Here is a 17875-nt window from a genome sequence, read left to right on the forward strand (position 1 = left end):
TGCTCTTTGCAAGGAGCTGGCTGCTCAGGTGTCTTGGATGAAAGCAGGTGAGCTGACCAGATACCTGGGCAAGGCCTGAGGGGATGTTTGTCAGTGAATTTTCAGCCCTTCCATATGCTCCTTGCGGGCTGAGGAGGAATACTCCAGACAGAAACTCTGCTGAAAAGCTGCATCTTTGCAGCCCAGCTTTCCAGACCACAGCAATCTGAGGGGGTTGTGAGAGGGCTGTGCTCGTCTGATCTTTGGTTTCATTGTACCACGCTGTGTGTAAAAACTAGTGCATTATCTTAAGAATATAAAGGCACAAGGGATTGTCCTGTGTCCTGGCCCTGCACCTGGATCCTTTGGTGCGGAGTGCTCCAACTTGCCCGTGCGTGATCTGCCCACAGCTGCACACCGCTCTGGCAAAGTGCTGCTGGATCAGGTGGTCCAGGCAACCCAAGTTCCCCGTCTGCTGCTGAGCTGGGGGCGTTGGTGCCGCACTGTCACATCAGCAGGATTTTCTGTGCAGCCGGGGTGGTGCTGGGCTGTCTGAGGGCTGACTAACGCAGTGCCGTAGTGTGTGAGAGTGAACTCTCTTCTCCCCAGGCAGCGCGGGGCCGTACCGTATTGTTTTTCTCTCCAGACAAGGCAGTGCTAGATTGTAAGTAAAAATGCAAAGCACATTGCAATGTTTGCTCTTTATTAATGCACTAAGATGCATTCGGGTGAAGCAGAAGGCTCCTGGCTGGCTCGGTTTGAAGGTCCGTGACAGGCTTCCATAAATAACACCTTAGCAGGGTCCGATTCACCAGGTCGGACCTGGTGGGAGCCTGAGCTGCGCAGCTGGCACTGGAAGGGGCAGGAAGGCAGGGAGAGGGCTCCAGCCCCTTCCCTGGGCAGGCAGGCAAGCTTGGCTGACCTGGACTGAGCTGCGATGTGCGTGATGGCCAAGCCAGCACCCGAAATCCTCTTCCCTGAGCAGGGAGCGGGTGAGCAATGACAAGCTCCTGTGAATTTCCAAATGGCTGGCAGATACCATGGGGGCTTTAATGGCTGCTGAAACAGGGCAGAAGGGAAGGAGAAAGCACTAGCAACTAATCTGCTTGTTCTGCAAACCTTCACTCATTGGTTAGGTGGCTTTTGCAATCTCTCTACCCTAGGTGAGTATTTGACCGCCTGTTTTATAGCTGAGGAACTCAAGCTAAAAACTGCATGTACTGTGGCTGCAGCAGAGGCTGGGGTGATACGTTTCAGCTTCCGAGCCCATGGTTAGGCTACTGGAACATGCTGTTTCTTGTTCCACTTTTGGGGAATAAATGTGGCTGCTTAATGCACCTACTGCTTAAACTTCCAATTCCAAAGACTTCCTACACATTTATTAGGTAAAGCCCAGCTGAAGCATGTCCCCTGGCCTCCAGCTGTCAGAGCTGGGAGATAACAGCAGTTTCAGCCTAAGATACATTGATTCTTGATCAGGGAATATTCGAGCAGCTATTCTTGTGGAGAGGGAAGGATACGCTGACTGCCATTTCCAGAGCGCCCATCCCGTAACACCCTCTCTGGAGGTTGTGCCCTCAAGGGAGGGACACGATGGTACCAAGCCATCTTTTAGGGTGGCATTGGAGTCAGACTCAGATTTAAGTTTGGCTGGACAGGGAGGAATCCTGTTGAGTGTTCCCTTGGGCCTTTGGGTGAGAACTTCCCTCCTTCAGCCATGCTGCAGCACATGAAGTTGTGATTAGGACAGTGAATGAATACTTTTTGACCCTTTCACCTTTCCTCCACCTTCAGTTTGACTTGTGTTTTCCCTACAGACAGAGTGTAAGATTTTGGGGTAGCTGCTGCTTTGACCACTCTAACACCTGCCACAACAGATCCCCAGGGTGACCTGGCTGCAGATGCTAGTGCTATAAAACTGTTGGGTAACTGCAAGGACCTTCTGTCCTCTGCCCCAAGTTCAATAGGCAGAGGCTTAAACAAGCAGAGCGACCCCTGCAAATTACTGCCATTAGAGTACACTGCATTGACACTGGGGCATAAAAAAGTGGCTGAGAAGGTTGGACCAGCACCAAGAATTCACTGTGCTAGACACTGTAGGGTTGCAAAGATTCGATTGCTCTTGCTGCAAAGAGTTGGCCAATAAACTGGCTTTGAGGAGCAGTTTAACAAAATTGTGGTCCCTGGCTGCCAGGCTAGTTAGGTTGGATGAACTGAGGCCACTGCACATGACTTGTAGCCCAACTTGGGCAAAGCATCAGTTGTATTCAGGTTTGAGGAAAGTTACCAGGTGAGCTGAACTGTGGAGAACGGGAAAGCTGTGTGTGCCCCCCTGGGTGCCGTTTTGTGTGCTCTCGTAAGAGCTGCATGCCACCAACATTATGCATAAACAGCTATGTTTTGTCCATTTGAACTTTCCTGCCTGCCCACCCGATTCCTGGTCTAGGGGAGCTGTTCCAGCAATGGGAACACCAAAACTGTGACCCAGGGAGGTGTCCAGGAGGAAACGAGCTGCTCACTGGGCACCACCTCCCGACAAACCCCAGAGAAGAGGCTGGCAGAGGCCGTGGGAGTGAGCTGGGACACCCTTGGTGCATGGAGGAGAGGCACTGCTGCTGCCTCTGCTTCACCTCGACAACAAGAGGGGGCTGGTCCAAACTTCACATGCTTCACAGGTGGCTGGTGGCCTCACAGGCCCCGTGTCCCCTGCAACCCTTCGCTCACTGTGCTTCTTCTCCAGGAGGGCCCTCGCGCCGTCACTCACCCTGCCCAGGTGTCCGGGCGGGCTGGCTAGAACCCGCACGCCCCAGACCGCCGATCGGCCAGGCCCCGCGGCGGCCCGGTGACTCAGGGCCCGCCCGGCCCCCGCTGGCGGCGGCCCCACAGGCCTCGGAACGCGCCACGGGCGACCCGCCCGGGCCACAATGCTTTGCGAGGGCAGCCCTTCCGCTCAACCACCCTTGCTGCCCCCTTTCCGCCGATGCCGCGCCCCGCCACCTCAGGGCTCCTTCGCGATTGGCCAGTAGCGCTGCTAGTTCTACCCTCTCTCCTCTCACTGGCTCTCCACCGCTTGTCACTGTCGGGTCCGCCCCCTCCGGTTTCAGAACGCGATTCCATTGGGCGTTTTAGTGGGCTGCCAGCCTTACCGTGCGCGGGTTGGCTCTCTGGGCTGTCCGTCGGCGCAGTAACCAGGCAGCGGGTTACGGTGCGCCTGTTTCCACGTCAGTGAGAGCGGTGCGGAGCCGGTTTCCCCGGCCCCGGCCCGGCAGGACCCTCGCGCTCGGTGGCCGCGCTGTCAACGCCGCCGCCGGCAGGGAGGGAGGGAGGGAGGGGAGGGAAGGGCGGACAGAGGGAGGGCCGAGCCCTCCCGCTCGCGGCGCCGCCCGCCCGCCCGATATGTGAAGCGGCCACCGCCGCGGGGAGCAGGCGCCGCCATTTTGGATGCGGGGGTCAGTGCCGGGCGGCCGAGTGCCTGTCGCGATACTGTCGCGACGTGGGGGGCGGGCGGGCGGGGGGTACCGTGCGGGGGCGGCGGGGGGCGTGGAGGGAGCGGGGGCGGCCCCGGGGGCGGGCGGGAGGCCGGGGGCAGGCCGCAGCGGGTCGCGGGGTGGCTGAACCGGGCCGGGCCGGGGGCGCTGCTCGGGTCTGGGCAACGGCCGGAGGCGTAAAAGGGCCCGGTCAGGGCTCGAAGCGACGGGCCCGGGGAGGGAAGGGGGGTGGGTGTGCACCAACTCTGCACAGGCACTCGCGTACCGGGCGCGAAGTTGGCTCCCTTAAAAATCGGTGGAAACCGAGATTTTTCCCAGCATACAGCCGGCTGGTCGGCTATTGGCAGGAGGGGGGGTCGGAGCTGGCTTAGGCTGTGCGTTACGAGTTCAGCCGGTACCGTGTTTCTCAGTTTCAAGAGTATGAAGTAATTGGAAGAAGGAAAATCCCTCTCTCCATATTTACCTTAGGTTTCATTTTCACTCTGCTGCAGTTTTGACAGATAAATGTGAGTTGCCCTCTCTTCTTGATTCCTAGGCACTGTCTCGCTCTCGCAACTAAAAGCGGGCACTTGCAGAGAAGCCTGGCCCACCTTCCTTTCTGATGTGCCACCACTATCATGTTACTGCTTCTTATCTCTTAAAGGATGTTCTTAATTGCCCAGAATTCTGGCATCACCGGACTGTATGCTTCTTTGCTATGCTGATAAATGAAATGAAAACTTACAAATGAAAACTTCTGTTACTTCTAGGCATTAAGAGCTAGCCTTTAGAGAAACATTCTGAGTTCTTTGATCTTTTACTGCCTGTGGTGTTTATTGTGGAGTAGTTATTATATAAAAAACCCAAGCAAGTTAAATTTCGTGATAGAGATTGATGTACCTTCCCTGTGTGTGGTTTAGAAGGGATGAAAGGAGCCATTTCATTGTCAGGTGGGCTTCTGGGTAACCTAGCTAGTTCTGAGTTAGGCAGGGATTTTTTGTGATTCATGGACTGAAGGGAGTTGTGTGTTCTGTTTTGGTAGCAGTGTATTGTATCAGGACTCGAGTAGCCAAATCTAGGTCAGAGACTATATAGATTATTCATGCATTATCGTAAACAGTGCAGATTTAGGTCAATGGAAGCCTACTTTGAAATAACTACCTTTCTTGCATATGTAGTGATTATGGTGGTTTTTATTATTGCTGTTTATTGGAGTAGTTTCACTGGGTTTGAGTCGGTTACCATAGCTGAAGGCTAAAGTTAGTGATAAGAAGTGACTTGATGGAAATCTGCCAGACTTTGTCACTCCTGTTGCTAACTCTTGCTTGTTTCCAGAAGAGTTGCTCACAATTCCCTGCAGGTGGGGGAGTGTTTCCTAAAAGTGTACCTGAGACTTCTTATGGTAATACTCAGGAAAAATTTGGGTTCCTATGCACTGTGATGTTTTGGGGTAGTGTGTTCCAAGGTTGAGCAGTGGAGTGTTCAGTGCACGTGTGAAACAACATCTGCAGATGTAAATCTTGTCATTGTTTTTGTATTAATATTTCATGTCTGATACTATTTCAGGAGTCTCAGACTAGTGATAATAACTGTCCATAGAACATTGCTGAAGGCTTTGAGAAGCGTTAGATTTTTGTTCTTTTATAACATGCTGAGGTATCTACCTTTTTCCACTCATAATGTTCCTAGCCTGGTTAGCAGTGGGGCTGTGAATGCTAACAGCTTCCCTGCTTCTCATGGTGGGCTAGGCAGCTGGGTTGCCTTGGTTTGGAGCTGTCATTTCACTGTGCTGCCTGTTGAAGTTCCGCACAAGAGTGAAATCTGAGGACTTGTCTGCAGACTGAAGCAAACGTATGAACCTATAATGAGAAAGAAATGAGAGATAAGGAGCTAAAATGCATTTGAAATTTAATAGGTACCTTTCCTGTTTCTTCTGCATAACACAAGACCACAGAACTTAATCCATTTGTTTCTGTACTGAGTCCACTATCTTGTGTTTGATTAAAGATTGCTTTCAGGAAAGGCATGTGGTCTTGATCTGAAGACATCAACAGGTGTTGGAACCATGGCTTTACTAGAGAGGTTGCTTCAGCTTTTTTTAATGATCTTCAGCATTAGTAGTTCTGTTAACCTGTCCAACCAACAGTTATACAATATCCCACTCTTCAGACCATGCCTTTGTAACGTTAAGCCTGAATTCACGTTAGCAATTTTTTTGTATGTTGAACAAACATTTAGTCGTTTTGCTTGACTTACCACCGTGCTTTCCTAAACCCAACTGATCATTCAGTGCTGGTCTGGTAAATCTCGTAACTTTTTCTCTGTAGCTTCAGAGCATTAATTTCAACCTTAAAGCTTCTTTCAATATAGTACTTCTATACTGAGCTCTAAAGTGTGAGTGGTTGTTGCTTGTGATGAAAATACAATTGAAGGAATGCATACTGGAATTATCTGATAGATTAAAAGGCTACTTGCCTTTGGGAAGTGTGGATTTTAGAGAAGATATTTTTATTGCTTGAAATAAACTTGTTAACTTTTACAGGGATGGATGGTGCTTTTGGTGGGTTTAGCTTCTAAGGTGCATCTCTCTGAAAATAGTTGTCTGGCTTCCCCTCCCACCCTGTAATTTATTTCTATTTCCTTCTCCAGCACACTGTTGCAAAGGTCCTTTGCATGAATGAAGATAGTTGCCTGTGGTTTACTTTGGCATATGTGTGTGCTATTGCTTAGTTAACTGTAAGCTTAAATATAAAGCAGGATTTTTGCCTTGTCTTTACTCGGTGTTTGTGGTGAAGTGGACTATATTTGTGATGTTCAGAGATCTGAGAGTGAATTTATGTCTCCAGCATGATAGGGTATTTCAATTGCATTGGACCAGTAAGTTTTTTGGCATGTGTGAAGTGACTTTTTGTTCAATGACTAAAGGAATCTGCAGTGAGGAAAGGAGTGCATATTCTCATCAAGTCTTTTCAAATAGTTAGCAATGAAAGGATATAATTGCAAAAAAATCCCTTAAGTTTTGCAGGATTTTAATATGTCAGGAGAGCTCTGCCAAGCAATATGGATTTTTTGCACCCTTGCTTGAAAGGATCAGCACATTCTGTTTCCCAGCAGGTTAAAAGGAAACGGTGTGCGTGGGAGGTTTATGTCTGTCTTCTTCATGTTTTGCTGCTTGGAGATAGCAACAGGTTTGGGAACAATTAAGCATTTCAAGTCTTCTACATTCAGGAAGGACTAAGTTTAACGAGACTTTCTGTCTTGATTCTTTTAGGTTAAAAGTAGAGGTGTTTCTACAAGCAGATTCAGTAGTATGCAGAATAGCATTTAAGCTCTGACATCTCTTTGAGTATTGGCAGAACTATTGAGTATCTGTGTATGTGCAAGGCATGTGGTACATACGTCTGGAATTCCTTTACATGCTTTTCCAGATAGGTTAGGGGAGCCTTTGTTTCCATGTCAGTTTGTTAAATACCTGGACTGGCACTATGAAGTTTACGTGCTCAATATTGTTTTGTTAAAGTGAAGACAGGGAAGACTTGAGTTTTGACAAATTTGAATGTACAAAGTATTTCCCTAAAAGTACTTCTGGACCAGAATTTTGATTCGTGAAACTACCTATGTAGAAATATGGAAAATACTGGAATTGCTGAAAGAAGAAATAAATAAGTGATGAATTTTAAATGGTGGAGAAAATCTCCCATTAGTACCTTCTACTAAAACAAAAATGACATCAAAAAGTAGAATAAAATGTGATCAAGGGTATTTTTATGCAATATTTTAATGCAGTCATATAAATAATATATGGAATAAGTTACTATTGAGGACGGGGAACTTCTGTCAAGCAGTAGACACGTGAGTAGGAAGAGTATCTGTGATTCTGTTATATACAGTTGTGGAGGGAGGATATAAACCTTTGTTCTCCAGGGCACAAGCAAACTACTTGCTAGAACTATTTGTTTATTTTTCTGAATCACCCAGTAGTGAATGAGATTAATAATTTATCTCATCTGTCATGGCAGTCCCTATACTATAAAATACTTTTGTTTTTGCCCCTAACTTATCGTGTAACACTTAGGAATACCATTATGTATAATTAATCTAATAGAGTAAGAAACAGTTTTGCCATAAGATTATTAATCCTATTGCAAACATATAAAAAAACCTAAACAACAAATCTGATGCTGTCCCTTGATAAGGCATTTTTTTATAATATTTCGCTTTCTTTCCATTATTTACAGAGTCCTGAAGCAAATTAGTCTCTTTCACTCAGAGGATATTTGTATATTTGAAGTGTTGCTGATAATTCAAACGTGTTAATTAATGTGAAGCCTGACAGATCCAGGATTTATGTTCTGCAGTTTCTGTGGTGGTGTTCCTGAGGTCTGGAATAATACACCAAAACCATTTCTTTCCAGCTTTGCTTTTTTGCTACGTGGGCGAAATTCCTTCTCATATTCTGTGTGTTTTATAACCCCCTACCCTCCCTCCTCAGCTGAGTCCTTTAAATGAACTTGTCTGATTTGAAGTGTTATGATCAATGTTTCATCTGGTTTTAGTCTTTTGCTTCCCTATGGATGGCCTCTTGTCATTTCAAGCTGGAGTCCTCATTTTCCTTTCATATCTTCTGAAAAAAGTCTCATTACTTGGCTACCATTTCACTAAAATCACTAAATCCTTCTCATTTGCAGCCATGGCATCATCTGACTCTCTTGCCTCTTTATAAGTACTGTTTATTCTTTATGAACAGTCATGTCTGTTCATTCCCCTTCATTCTTAATTCTTTATGCTTGGCTGTATCCCGGCTACAGCTAGTAGAGAGAGAACAATCCTATAGTAGTCTACTCTTCGTTTCTTTTGCTTGTAAAATTATCTCTTGCTTGTAAAATTTTTCCCCCTCTTCTGGCTCTCTCTCTGGGTACATCAGTTTAAGTTTTTCCCTGTAAGACCTCAGGGTTCATGAGAGTAAATGTCTGCCTTTAGCTTTCTCACTTTTTCTCCCCATGTTCCATCCAGTTTTGTTTCTAGTTTTGCTCGTTTCTTTGTGGGGTCTTAGCCATGACTTTTTTACTTGCCCGCTTTCTTGAAAGCTTCTTTCATGAAGCAAGTGTGAAATCAACATCTGTTATAAATTACTTTATTTTGTCAAAGTTTAAAGTCCCAATGAGTTTTGCCTTGGCCAGCTTATTTGAGTCACTGATGCTTATTTAACAGAGTACAAGATTGGCTTTGTGTTCTGTGCAGAGCTGCAGGACTTTGCATAAGTGCTGGAGATGCGTGTGTTATTGCATTGTCATGGATGTCTGTCCTGGTACCCTAACACTTTATCTTTCTGTGAACTTACATAGACTGGAAAAAAACAAGGAACGTGCCTTGACAAAGTTGTCTCTTGCTTCACAGATGCCCTGTTATAACTAACGGTCTGCTCTCATGGTCTTGAAAACTCACTCTGTGGAAAAACATCTTCTTTTTGTCTCCCTTTTGACAAAATAACTGTATTGTCTGCATGCAGAGAACAAAGATCTGAAAGAGTTTCTTGCGTCTCTGCAGGCCTCCTGCTTGAGAAGGGCCAACTTGATGTTTTAGCTGAGGAAGGGAATGATTCTGAGGGGCTGGAGATTAATTTGAATTACCTTTATTTTCAGGACTGTCAGGATGGTGGATAAGAACATTTACATTGTACAAGGTGAGATCAACACGGTGGTGGGAGCCATAAAGCGTAATGCCCGATGGAGCACTCACACACATCTGGTGAGTTACCTTGAATTGTTGCTACCTGTTCACGCTATGGCAGAAACCACCTGGTTTTAGAAAAGTACCTCAGGTTTTCTTTAGCGCTCGTTATAGTACTTTTATAAGTAAAGTTGGAATAACTTTCTAGAGTGTTACATGCTGAACAGTTTTGGCTTCTTGTGTGCCAGCAACTGTAAGAGGTACAACGCTCGAAATCTTCTACCTGTATACCCTGTAAACAAAAAAAAAAAACAACCCCACATTGTATTCCACGTGGGAATCATCTCATTTAGATTTTGATTGCCTGGTATGTCAGGGATTTTGAATATATGGTGTTATTTTATTTAAGACAATGTTTTTATATATCTTTTGCACTCTCTTGGAGAAGATAGTCTTCATTATAAAAGCCATGAAATAAAAATTGGGGAAGTCATTATATATGCTGTATTTTTTAATTTTTCATATGGCATAGTATCTTTTTTTAGCTCTGTTTTCTAACTGCTAGCTGTATTCCTGACTGAAGCCTGTTAATAGTTTCAGACTTTTTTTGTTAAAAGCCATTAATACAATGTTTCCAAGTCTAGTAATGCATTGGGTCAGTTTATGGCTTCCGCAGTGTAAATGTATGCATTTGGCATACTGCATCTGTGGTGCACTTCAGAATGTCACCTGAATAGCAGATGGCTGTCATCTAGCACAAGTGGTTTCAGTTTGTCAAAGGGCAGGGCCCTTTTTCTCTGTAACAGGCGTTTCTTCGTTAGTGCTCGCTGCCACCCAGTAGGAGGTGTGGCTGTGGATGTACACAGCTTGGAGAAACTGCTGCTTCTCCTTATTTTAATATCGTAAAGATAGACTAAGGCTAAAGGATGCAGCTATTCATATAAATTTTGCACTGTGATTCTTTCTTCAAGTTATTTTAATGGCACCAAATGTCATTGTATTTCTGCTCCCATTACAATCTGCATAGATTAACATTATAGCAAATCCAGATGAGCCATTTCAATATGGTATGAGGTAGATTTACTCTGAAATTTATTGAACACCAGAAGGCTAATCAGAAATACTTCTAAGGACAATAAAACCAAGCCAGAATGCTCGATCTTGCACCTATGCTTTGACATTTGAGCTGTATGACATTGGAGAGCACTAGCAGGAAAATAAAAGTGCTTCTCATGATTTTTATGGAGTAAGTATGCTGACAGTGATAAACTCAACCCACAGTACTTCTGTGAATATGAAGGTGAGGTGTTTACAGACCTGTTATTAAGATTTGTCTTCAGGAATATGTTTTGTCTCATTGATGACTTCCTTCCTATATATAACCTATAGGATGAAGAAAGGGATCCCCTGCTGCATAGCTTTAGCCTTTTAAAAGAAGTGCTGAATAATATAACAGGTAAGCTTATATAGAAATCATCAGGTATGTTACCTACTAGGGTATATGCAAATAAATGTACAAGTGCACTTGTTTCTCTTATTTACTATCCAGCAGTCACATACTGAATAACAAGAAAAGAGAAAATATGCATATACTTTTAGACAAATAACACCAACATAAACTAGTCCACAAATACCACTGCTTGCCACTATCTGGAGAGATATATATACACACACGTGTATATATATATATATATTTGTGTGTGTATACACACACAAATTTTTTTATATATAAATACACATGTTTCTTCAATATACTGAAGCTTGTAGTAATAGATGAAATCTGGTGTATTAGCATGCATGGTCTTTCTGTGCTTTGTGTATGCTTTCTGTTCTGTGAATGATGGGGAAAAATGTGCTTAGAAAGTAGCCTCCCATTATCTCTTTTCTCCTCACATTCTTCGGTTTTCATCATCTGTGATCAGTAATAAGTGAAGCACAGACTTCACTTTCCATTTGAGTCTCTTGAATCTTGAAGTGAAAGCTTACTTTGTGAACTGGTTACACTGAAAGGAACTGGAAAGGTATACTGATTACAGAAGCAGAATACAAGGCTGTGATGTGTATTCTGACCACGATTTTTCTCCCAACCTGTCTTTTTGCCCTTCCTCCCCCCATTTTCTCTTTTTGTAGTTTCATGAGTGATTGTTTAAGTGTAGCCTAAGCGTATGTTGAGAGTCTGGAAGTGAGGCTAATACCCAGCTGCACATGGCATTCTGCTGGTTCTTCCTAGGATTTGTCTTACTGATTGTAATATTTGAAAGTAAGCTTTATTTCTGGTCCCTTTATTATAGTGAGTGTTCAGAACTACACTCAACTTAAGTTTGAGATGGACTTCTTGTATTTCTAATTGCAAAGTGTGCCCATTCTTGGGTCAGTGCTGAGTCTGGAATCCTGTAAAAAGTGGTTCCCTGGAAGTGCCACTTCCATGAGACGTGCTGAGGACACATCCCAGTTCTAAGCCCTTATTCCCTCCTCTTTTGTGGCTGCAAGTGTAATGCTTTACTTCTCTTTGCCAGGTGAACTTCCCTTGGTTGTGAGCAGGGCTCTTCTGTCAGGTCATGACATCTTGGGGAACTCCTGCACAGCTTGCATTTCTGGATAGTATCTTCGTTCTAGGTGTTATACTTGTACCCAAACTGCATGACAGTCTGGATTTGTGGGGTTTTTTTGTAAGCTCACTTGTCTCTGTAGGATATGCATACAGTCACCAAAAGTGTTTTGGAAGGAAATTTTCCTTCTGTCCCTTCTAAGAGATAAAATTTTCTTTAAAATGAGACTCCTGAAGTTCTTTGCTATTATTGCAAATGCCTCTTCTCATCAACAAGAGCAGGGAATGTCAGGATGCTCAAATAAATGCAATATGAGTAAATGTCAGGGACTGGCCATTTGTCTAGAGTAGCTAGATACAGGGTGCTGTTGACTTGTTGGGGAAAAAATGCAAGCTACTATCTGCTTGTGTTAGAGAAAGCAAAGTTTAACGTACTGAGAGATTCAGAGACTCCCTGTGAGTATTAGTCATCATGTAATAATTACTTATATATGGTGATGATAGTGTGTTGTTTTGACTGCATGGGGTTCTTTTAAACAGGTAATTTCAGCTTCAGTGACTGCTATTTACAGACTAGTATCTTGAAATAGGACATCATTGCTATGCTCCATTTTTTTTTTTTTTCAGTTTTAGACAAGGACTGGTTCCCAAGCAATACTTTGAACAATATAGAGTCTCCTGCCTCATCTTCTAGGCAATGAAAAGTCCAAGCTTAGGGTTTTTTGTGGGTATTTTTTTTTTCTGCATAGACCTTCCTTTCATGTCTCTTTCATTAGCTCATGGAAACGCATTGCTTTTATATTTAAATTTATTCAAGCTGTAATCTTTGACATTTGAGTTAGCTTTTAGTACAATTTTGCATTTATAGTAATATATATTATGTATTTTCTCAATCCCCCAAGAACCCATTTTAATCTGTTCCGGATGCAAATTTCAGGCTGCCTTGTCCCATCTCCCCTCTTGCTCTCGCCCTCCCTTCCCCTCCCCCATGGAGCATGTTTGATCAGGTGTGGCAGGAATATCCACTGTCAAGCTGCGCCCTTTATATTAGTCAATATTATCCTTCCTTCCCTCCCACTCCCTTCATTCTCCTCTGGGCTTTACCAGTTGATTTATAATTTTGGAATTCTCATCGGAGTCTGTAATACAGTTTGTTCATTATTTAACCAAAACCTGTTTAATGAGCAAAGAGAGGCAATGTAAATGTTAGGCATGTTGCAGTGGAGTACCTTTTGTTCTCCTCTGAGCTAGTGGGTATTAACTCTGTCGTGACTGTGATGCTGGAATACCCTGGTCGAGGGTATAAAGATGCACCGTATGCCTCCAGCAGCTAAAGATTCTCATTGCAAAGTATTGCTCCTCAAGAGTAACTGAATTACATCATGTGTTTTGTTCGATTACCAAACTAGTGAATGCTTGCTTGCAACTAAGCAGTGGTATCCCATCCCACTGTAACATCATGGCTCTTGAAGGAAGCATCTAGAGAAGGTGCTGTCGCTCAGCTCAAACAATCCCACAATTTTGGCAGGAGTAACTTCACTTCTATGTTCAGCATACCTAGCTAAGGGCCTTGGACCTGAACTGTGTGGAATAATGTTGCTCTTCAAAATTCTGACAGAGAAACTTACTTTCTGTGGCAATTTTATGTAGATTTACAAAAGCAGTTTAATAATTTGAAAATGAACAGCAGGTCTGCTGCGATCCACTAAGATTTGGTTTATTTTATTCCATTTTTATACTTTTATGGGCTGCAAATATTTTAATTATTATTGATAGTAGTTGCCTGAAAAACAGAAATGAAAAATAGAGGTTCTGTTGTCTTGGGTGATGCATAAGTTAACGCCAAGATAAATTTGATAGCCGAATGCTTGTTGTACTAAGATAAGCACCATAACCCTAAGTTTGATGTGGTGTCTCGTATTTCCAATGCTTAGAAAAAGCAAAAATCTGTGTCCTGAGTTACAACCATATGGAAGCAGTGACTAGCAAGCTTTGTCCACACATGCAAAATTGAAATACAATTACATCTTCAAAGGTTTTTTAAAACTGATGGAAGCATTAGTATTGATACAAATTTGGATCTAGGGTAACTGTCACCACAACTTCCATTTGACTGCTTTTTAAAGTAAGCTGACTATCTAGAAGATGCGTTTGGATGTTGAAATATTTGTTCATTTCATCAGTTTTGTTGTGGATTTAGATCAACAAAAGGAAACTTCTTTTTGACATCCAGGGATAACTGAGCATCTTTTCTTTCATGAGTGTTTCCAACTTAGAAAGCTCTTGAGCTCACCAGAGAGAGGTGGTGGTAACCACTAAGGGCTGGAAATAGGAATTAATTATAAGCCTGCTTTTCCATGATCTGATGAGGATTGTGTTCCCTTAAATCTTGCTGTGGCTGTTGAAGTCTTCAGACCATTACAGTGTGATGTAGAGGTAAGAGCAGTTACTTCTGTAGTCATTCTCCTCATTGCGGCATACGTGCTCTGCTCTGACTGGGGGGATGAGTCAGTAACCAGGATTTTCGTGACTGAAGTACTGCTTACTGGTGTGTAGGATGGCTTTAGGACAGAAAATGACTGAATACAACTGCCTTGTACAAGTCAGCACTGCAGTGGGAGAAGCAGGTGTTTGTGGAAAGTGTGTGCATCCAGAGTCTATTTAAATAAGGTTTAAACTAGGTAAACACACCTGTGAAGAGGTGCTTGTGTATATTTTAGGTCCATGAGTGCCAGACTGGAAGGTTTGAGTCCTTTTATCCTCTGGTGGTTCAGAGTTAGTGCATTTATACAGAAGCTGCAAAGTAAGCTGTTAGAAGCACTCTGATTTCATGCACATTCATGACATTTTAAATGAATGCTTGTACAGTGGGTTCAGAAGAATCTTTTCATGGCTTATTTCAGACAAGAAGCTGCTGCAAATCTCCATCTTTAGAGGGTTGGCTGGGGCATTAAGAGCTGGCTAAAGGTCAAATGACTGTAACCGTAAGAGAACCTTTGCCCAGTGTACTGACTTAATATACTTGTTACTGTAGCCATCAGTTTTCTGGTATGTAGATTTGATTGCACACTCATTTTCTCATGTCTGAGCTCTGGAAACTCAGTTTTTAGGGAAAACCTGACATTTGTATAAAACAACACAGGAATTTTATCCTGATTTGAGATTAATGTCTGAACTTTTTCTGAAAGATCTAGTGTTTAGATGTGGTAAATCAGTAGTAGATATAAACGCGTGACCTGTTCTCAATGCTATTCCAGTGCTAGTGAATAGAATCTGAGATGTTCATAGTGATCTACTCCAGTTAAGAAATCATAAAGAATAATATTATTTTTTTAAAAAGTGTAGGAATTAAATTATATAGATGTGTAATAAGTATACTGCTGCAATGCTTGTTATATTGCACTTTGCAGATAAAAGCAATGACATATTTTATTTACTATTTATGTCTTGAATTTCTGCAGGAACTTCTTGGACTTACTAGTAAATAACAAATACTGATGAACTGTAAGCTGTGATACTTGTCCCTTTGTTTGCATTGAAGACTTGCAATGTTATCTAGAGCAGACGTTAAAAAAAAATCACCTAAGCTTTTTTCTGTTGCATAGCAGCTTCATACAAAAGATCTAGAAGATTCACTGGTCTCCTAGATTATATCTGTTCCTGTGATAACTTAAAAAAAAAATACTTTTTTTTGGTTAAATAACAGGTATCCATACATGTTAACTTGGTATTTTGGAAGACCAAGCAACTCAGGCTAACATTTTATAAAACTTTTAAGAGAGGAAAGCATGTAATAAAGGTTAGGAAATTGATAGAGTAAGGTTTCTTCCATAGTTTTGACTCAGCCTCACTCTAATTAGTGGATGGCAATACAATTTTAGTCCATATTGAATGACCTGACACAGTGTACAGAAGTGGTAGTTAATTTCTCTTAATATTTTCTGTCACCTTACTATAAGAAATATGAAGATTAAGGTGACAACCCTAATTTGATGCTTTGCGGGCAGGCTGAATCCAGACTTGGTTTTTGCTAATTGTGTTCATGTGATGCAGTAAAAGTCCATCATTTTAAAAGCAAGTTCCTAGTCTTCATGAATGCAGGCATCCTTCCAAGAGCACAGAGAATGTACATCAATGCAGTATTTTTGCTTTGAAGCTGTAGGTAGTTCCAAATTCTCTCTTTGAGAGAGATTAATCTTCTTTTTAATCTTACCGTAGCATCAAATGATTGTTTTATGGCTGAGGTCTTTGAATTTGCCTCAGATAATAGGTTTCTATTGATATTTTTGGCATAGATTTTTTGATGTTACTGGAGAAATAATAAACCAGACTTTTACCAGGTGGTTGCTAATTTTGTGCTTTACTTCCTAAGTGATTTTCCTGGAGTGAGACACTGATGTGCCCTAAGAATGGTAACTGCAAGGGACGACCTGGGATGTGAACTTCTCAAGCCCAAAACTAACAGTAAAATTGTCGTAATTTCACTTAAGATTTGGTTTATTTTCTGTATAAAGGAAGAAAGAGGAGGAATGTGCTTGATGAAGAATAACCGTTAGTATGCATGAAGCTTATAAATGCACCATGGCAAGCACCATAACCTTTTCCAAGGCTTTTCTGTTGGGTGCGGGGCAGCATTTATGCAGAGCGTGAGAGGAGTCAGGTATGGATGTGGTCACTCTGAACTATAATTGATTCTGTGGAATTATTCACTGAGCCCTTCAACATAGCGTACTGAATGAAACTGGGACTCTTGAGAAGTGGAAGCTTGTAATTGAGAGATCATATGTCTAAGACTGAACAGGCAGAAAGGGCTAAACCATGGTTGTGTAGCATCCTTAATTTGATAACTTTTTAGCTCTTGTGTCCATCTTCTATTTTGTGTTTCTGAGTAGTAAGAAACTTACTGAATAAATTCAAAAGAATTAGAGCGACGCTGGGAATATCTAGAGCAAAAAAACCAACGAGCCCAGTAAGGTGATCTTCACAGATGGTATTTCTGCATTTCTCTCTGAACTGAGCCTTCTACAGTCTACCACCACGCTTGCAACACCACCTAAGCATCCTTTTAATACAGTTCTTTGGGTGCAATTTAAGACTAGAGCTTGGAGCTTAACAGTCTTCCATCTGTGCATGGCTAATGACTGGCAGGTACAGGCAGGAGGTGGTGCTGTTGGAAGGAATTGTTTCCTGACCCCTAATCCTTAAGGACCCAAGGATTTAGATGGACAAGCGCTCCTGGCGGTTGCTTGGCAGAGTTCCCACAGTGGACTTGTTCTGTAACACCAGCCTTCTGTTACCACTGCAGGGCTGAGCTCTGAAGAGCTGCCACATGTGCACGGTGTGCAACTGACTCTCTCTTGTTCCACGCTTGTTGAGCAATTACTTTCCCACTTGTTGGGCACTCCATTATTTCCTTCGGTTACTGCTTCTGTGTGAAGTGGAGCCATAAAGGAAATGGCCTAATGTACATACATTAGAGGGCAATAAATTGCAGTTTGATTTGGTAGAAAGGCAGTACCAGATGCTGCGCTGAAGTTAAGGTTTCTCTTAAGTCATCCATGAAGGTTTTATTCCAGGTTTTTTTGATGATGATGTCTTCGTTTTGGTCAAGATTAGTTAAAGGATTTGTGGCCAATTAAGAAATGTTAAAGGTATTTGCATTATAGTAAAAACCCTCTGGAAGTAAAAGTGTACATTAAATTGCTGAATTCACGTAGAAGTTTATTAAATATATAGCTCTTCTGTTCTGTCACCTTTCCTTTTAACTGTCGTCTTGCTAAACTGTTGCCATCTAACCTGTTAAAAACAATCTCTCAAAGGTGATTTACTTCAAAGATGCAATAACTTGTCTCAGAAGCTGCAGGTGCACATTTATATAGTTTCATAATATCTAATAGGACTGCCAAGAAGTATTGGTCATACATACACAACAAGCGTACTGAAACATTCCTCACCTCAAAGAGTTTGTAGCTTAAGAGGGTGGAAGCAGAGAGAAGTCATTAAGTACACAAAGTTGTTAAACACTCGAGTGTTTTTTCTTAATGACTGCCTCCATTTGTCCTTCAAACACGCCATCGTTGGCTGATCCCTGATACGGTTTATAGCAAGATGTGAGTTTGAAGGAGAGGTTTGAAAGAATATTCAATTGGGCAAAATGTCCTTTTTTCAGGAATAGTGCAGGGATGTGTGACAAGGTGCTGCTTCTCTCGAT

At 42.6% G+C, this 17875-nt stretch overlaps 1 protein-coding gene across 6 annotated transcripts in view; it reads left to right on the forward strand.

Annotated features, from left to right (window-relative positions):
* Positions 1-3293: 3293 nt before the first annotated feature.
* Positions 3294-17875, forward strand: part of GBF1 (golgi brefeldin A resistant guanine nucleotide exchange factor 1) — a 108344-nt gene continuing 93762 nt past the window's right edge. For 3 of the 6 annotated variants that reach the window (XM_054205811.1, XM_054205814.1, XM_054205815.1), the window contains exons 1-3: positions 3295-3428; positions 9089-9194; positions 10506-10572. In XM_054205811.1, coding sequence (XP_054061786.1) covers positions 3421-3428; positions 9089-9194; positions 10506-10572 — 181 coding nt within the window. In that variant the 5' untranslated portion in view covers positions 3295-3420. Of the gene's footprint in view, positions 3429-7684; positions 7827-9088; positions 9195-10505; positions 10573-17875 lie in introns of all 6 variants that reach the window. The other 3 variants (XM_054205810.1, XM_054205813.1, XM_054205812.1) reach the window with 2 other exon arrangements.

This window comes from Rissa tridactyla, chromosome 6 (genome assembly GCF_028500815.1).
Source record: "Rissa tridactyla isolate bRisTri1 chromosome 6, bRisTri1.patW.cur.20221130, whole genome shotgun sequence".
Lineage (NCBI taxonomy): Eukaryota > Metazoa > Chordata > Aves > Charadriiformes > Laridae > Rissa > Rissa tridactyla.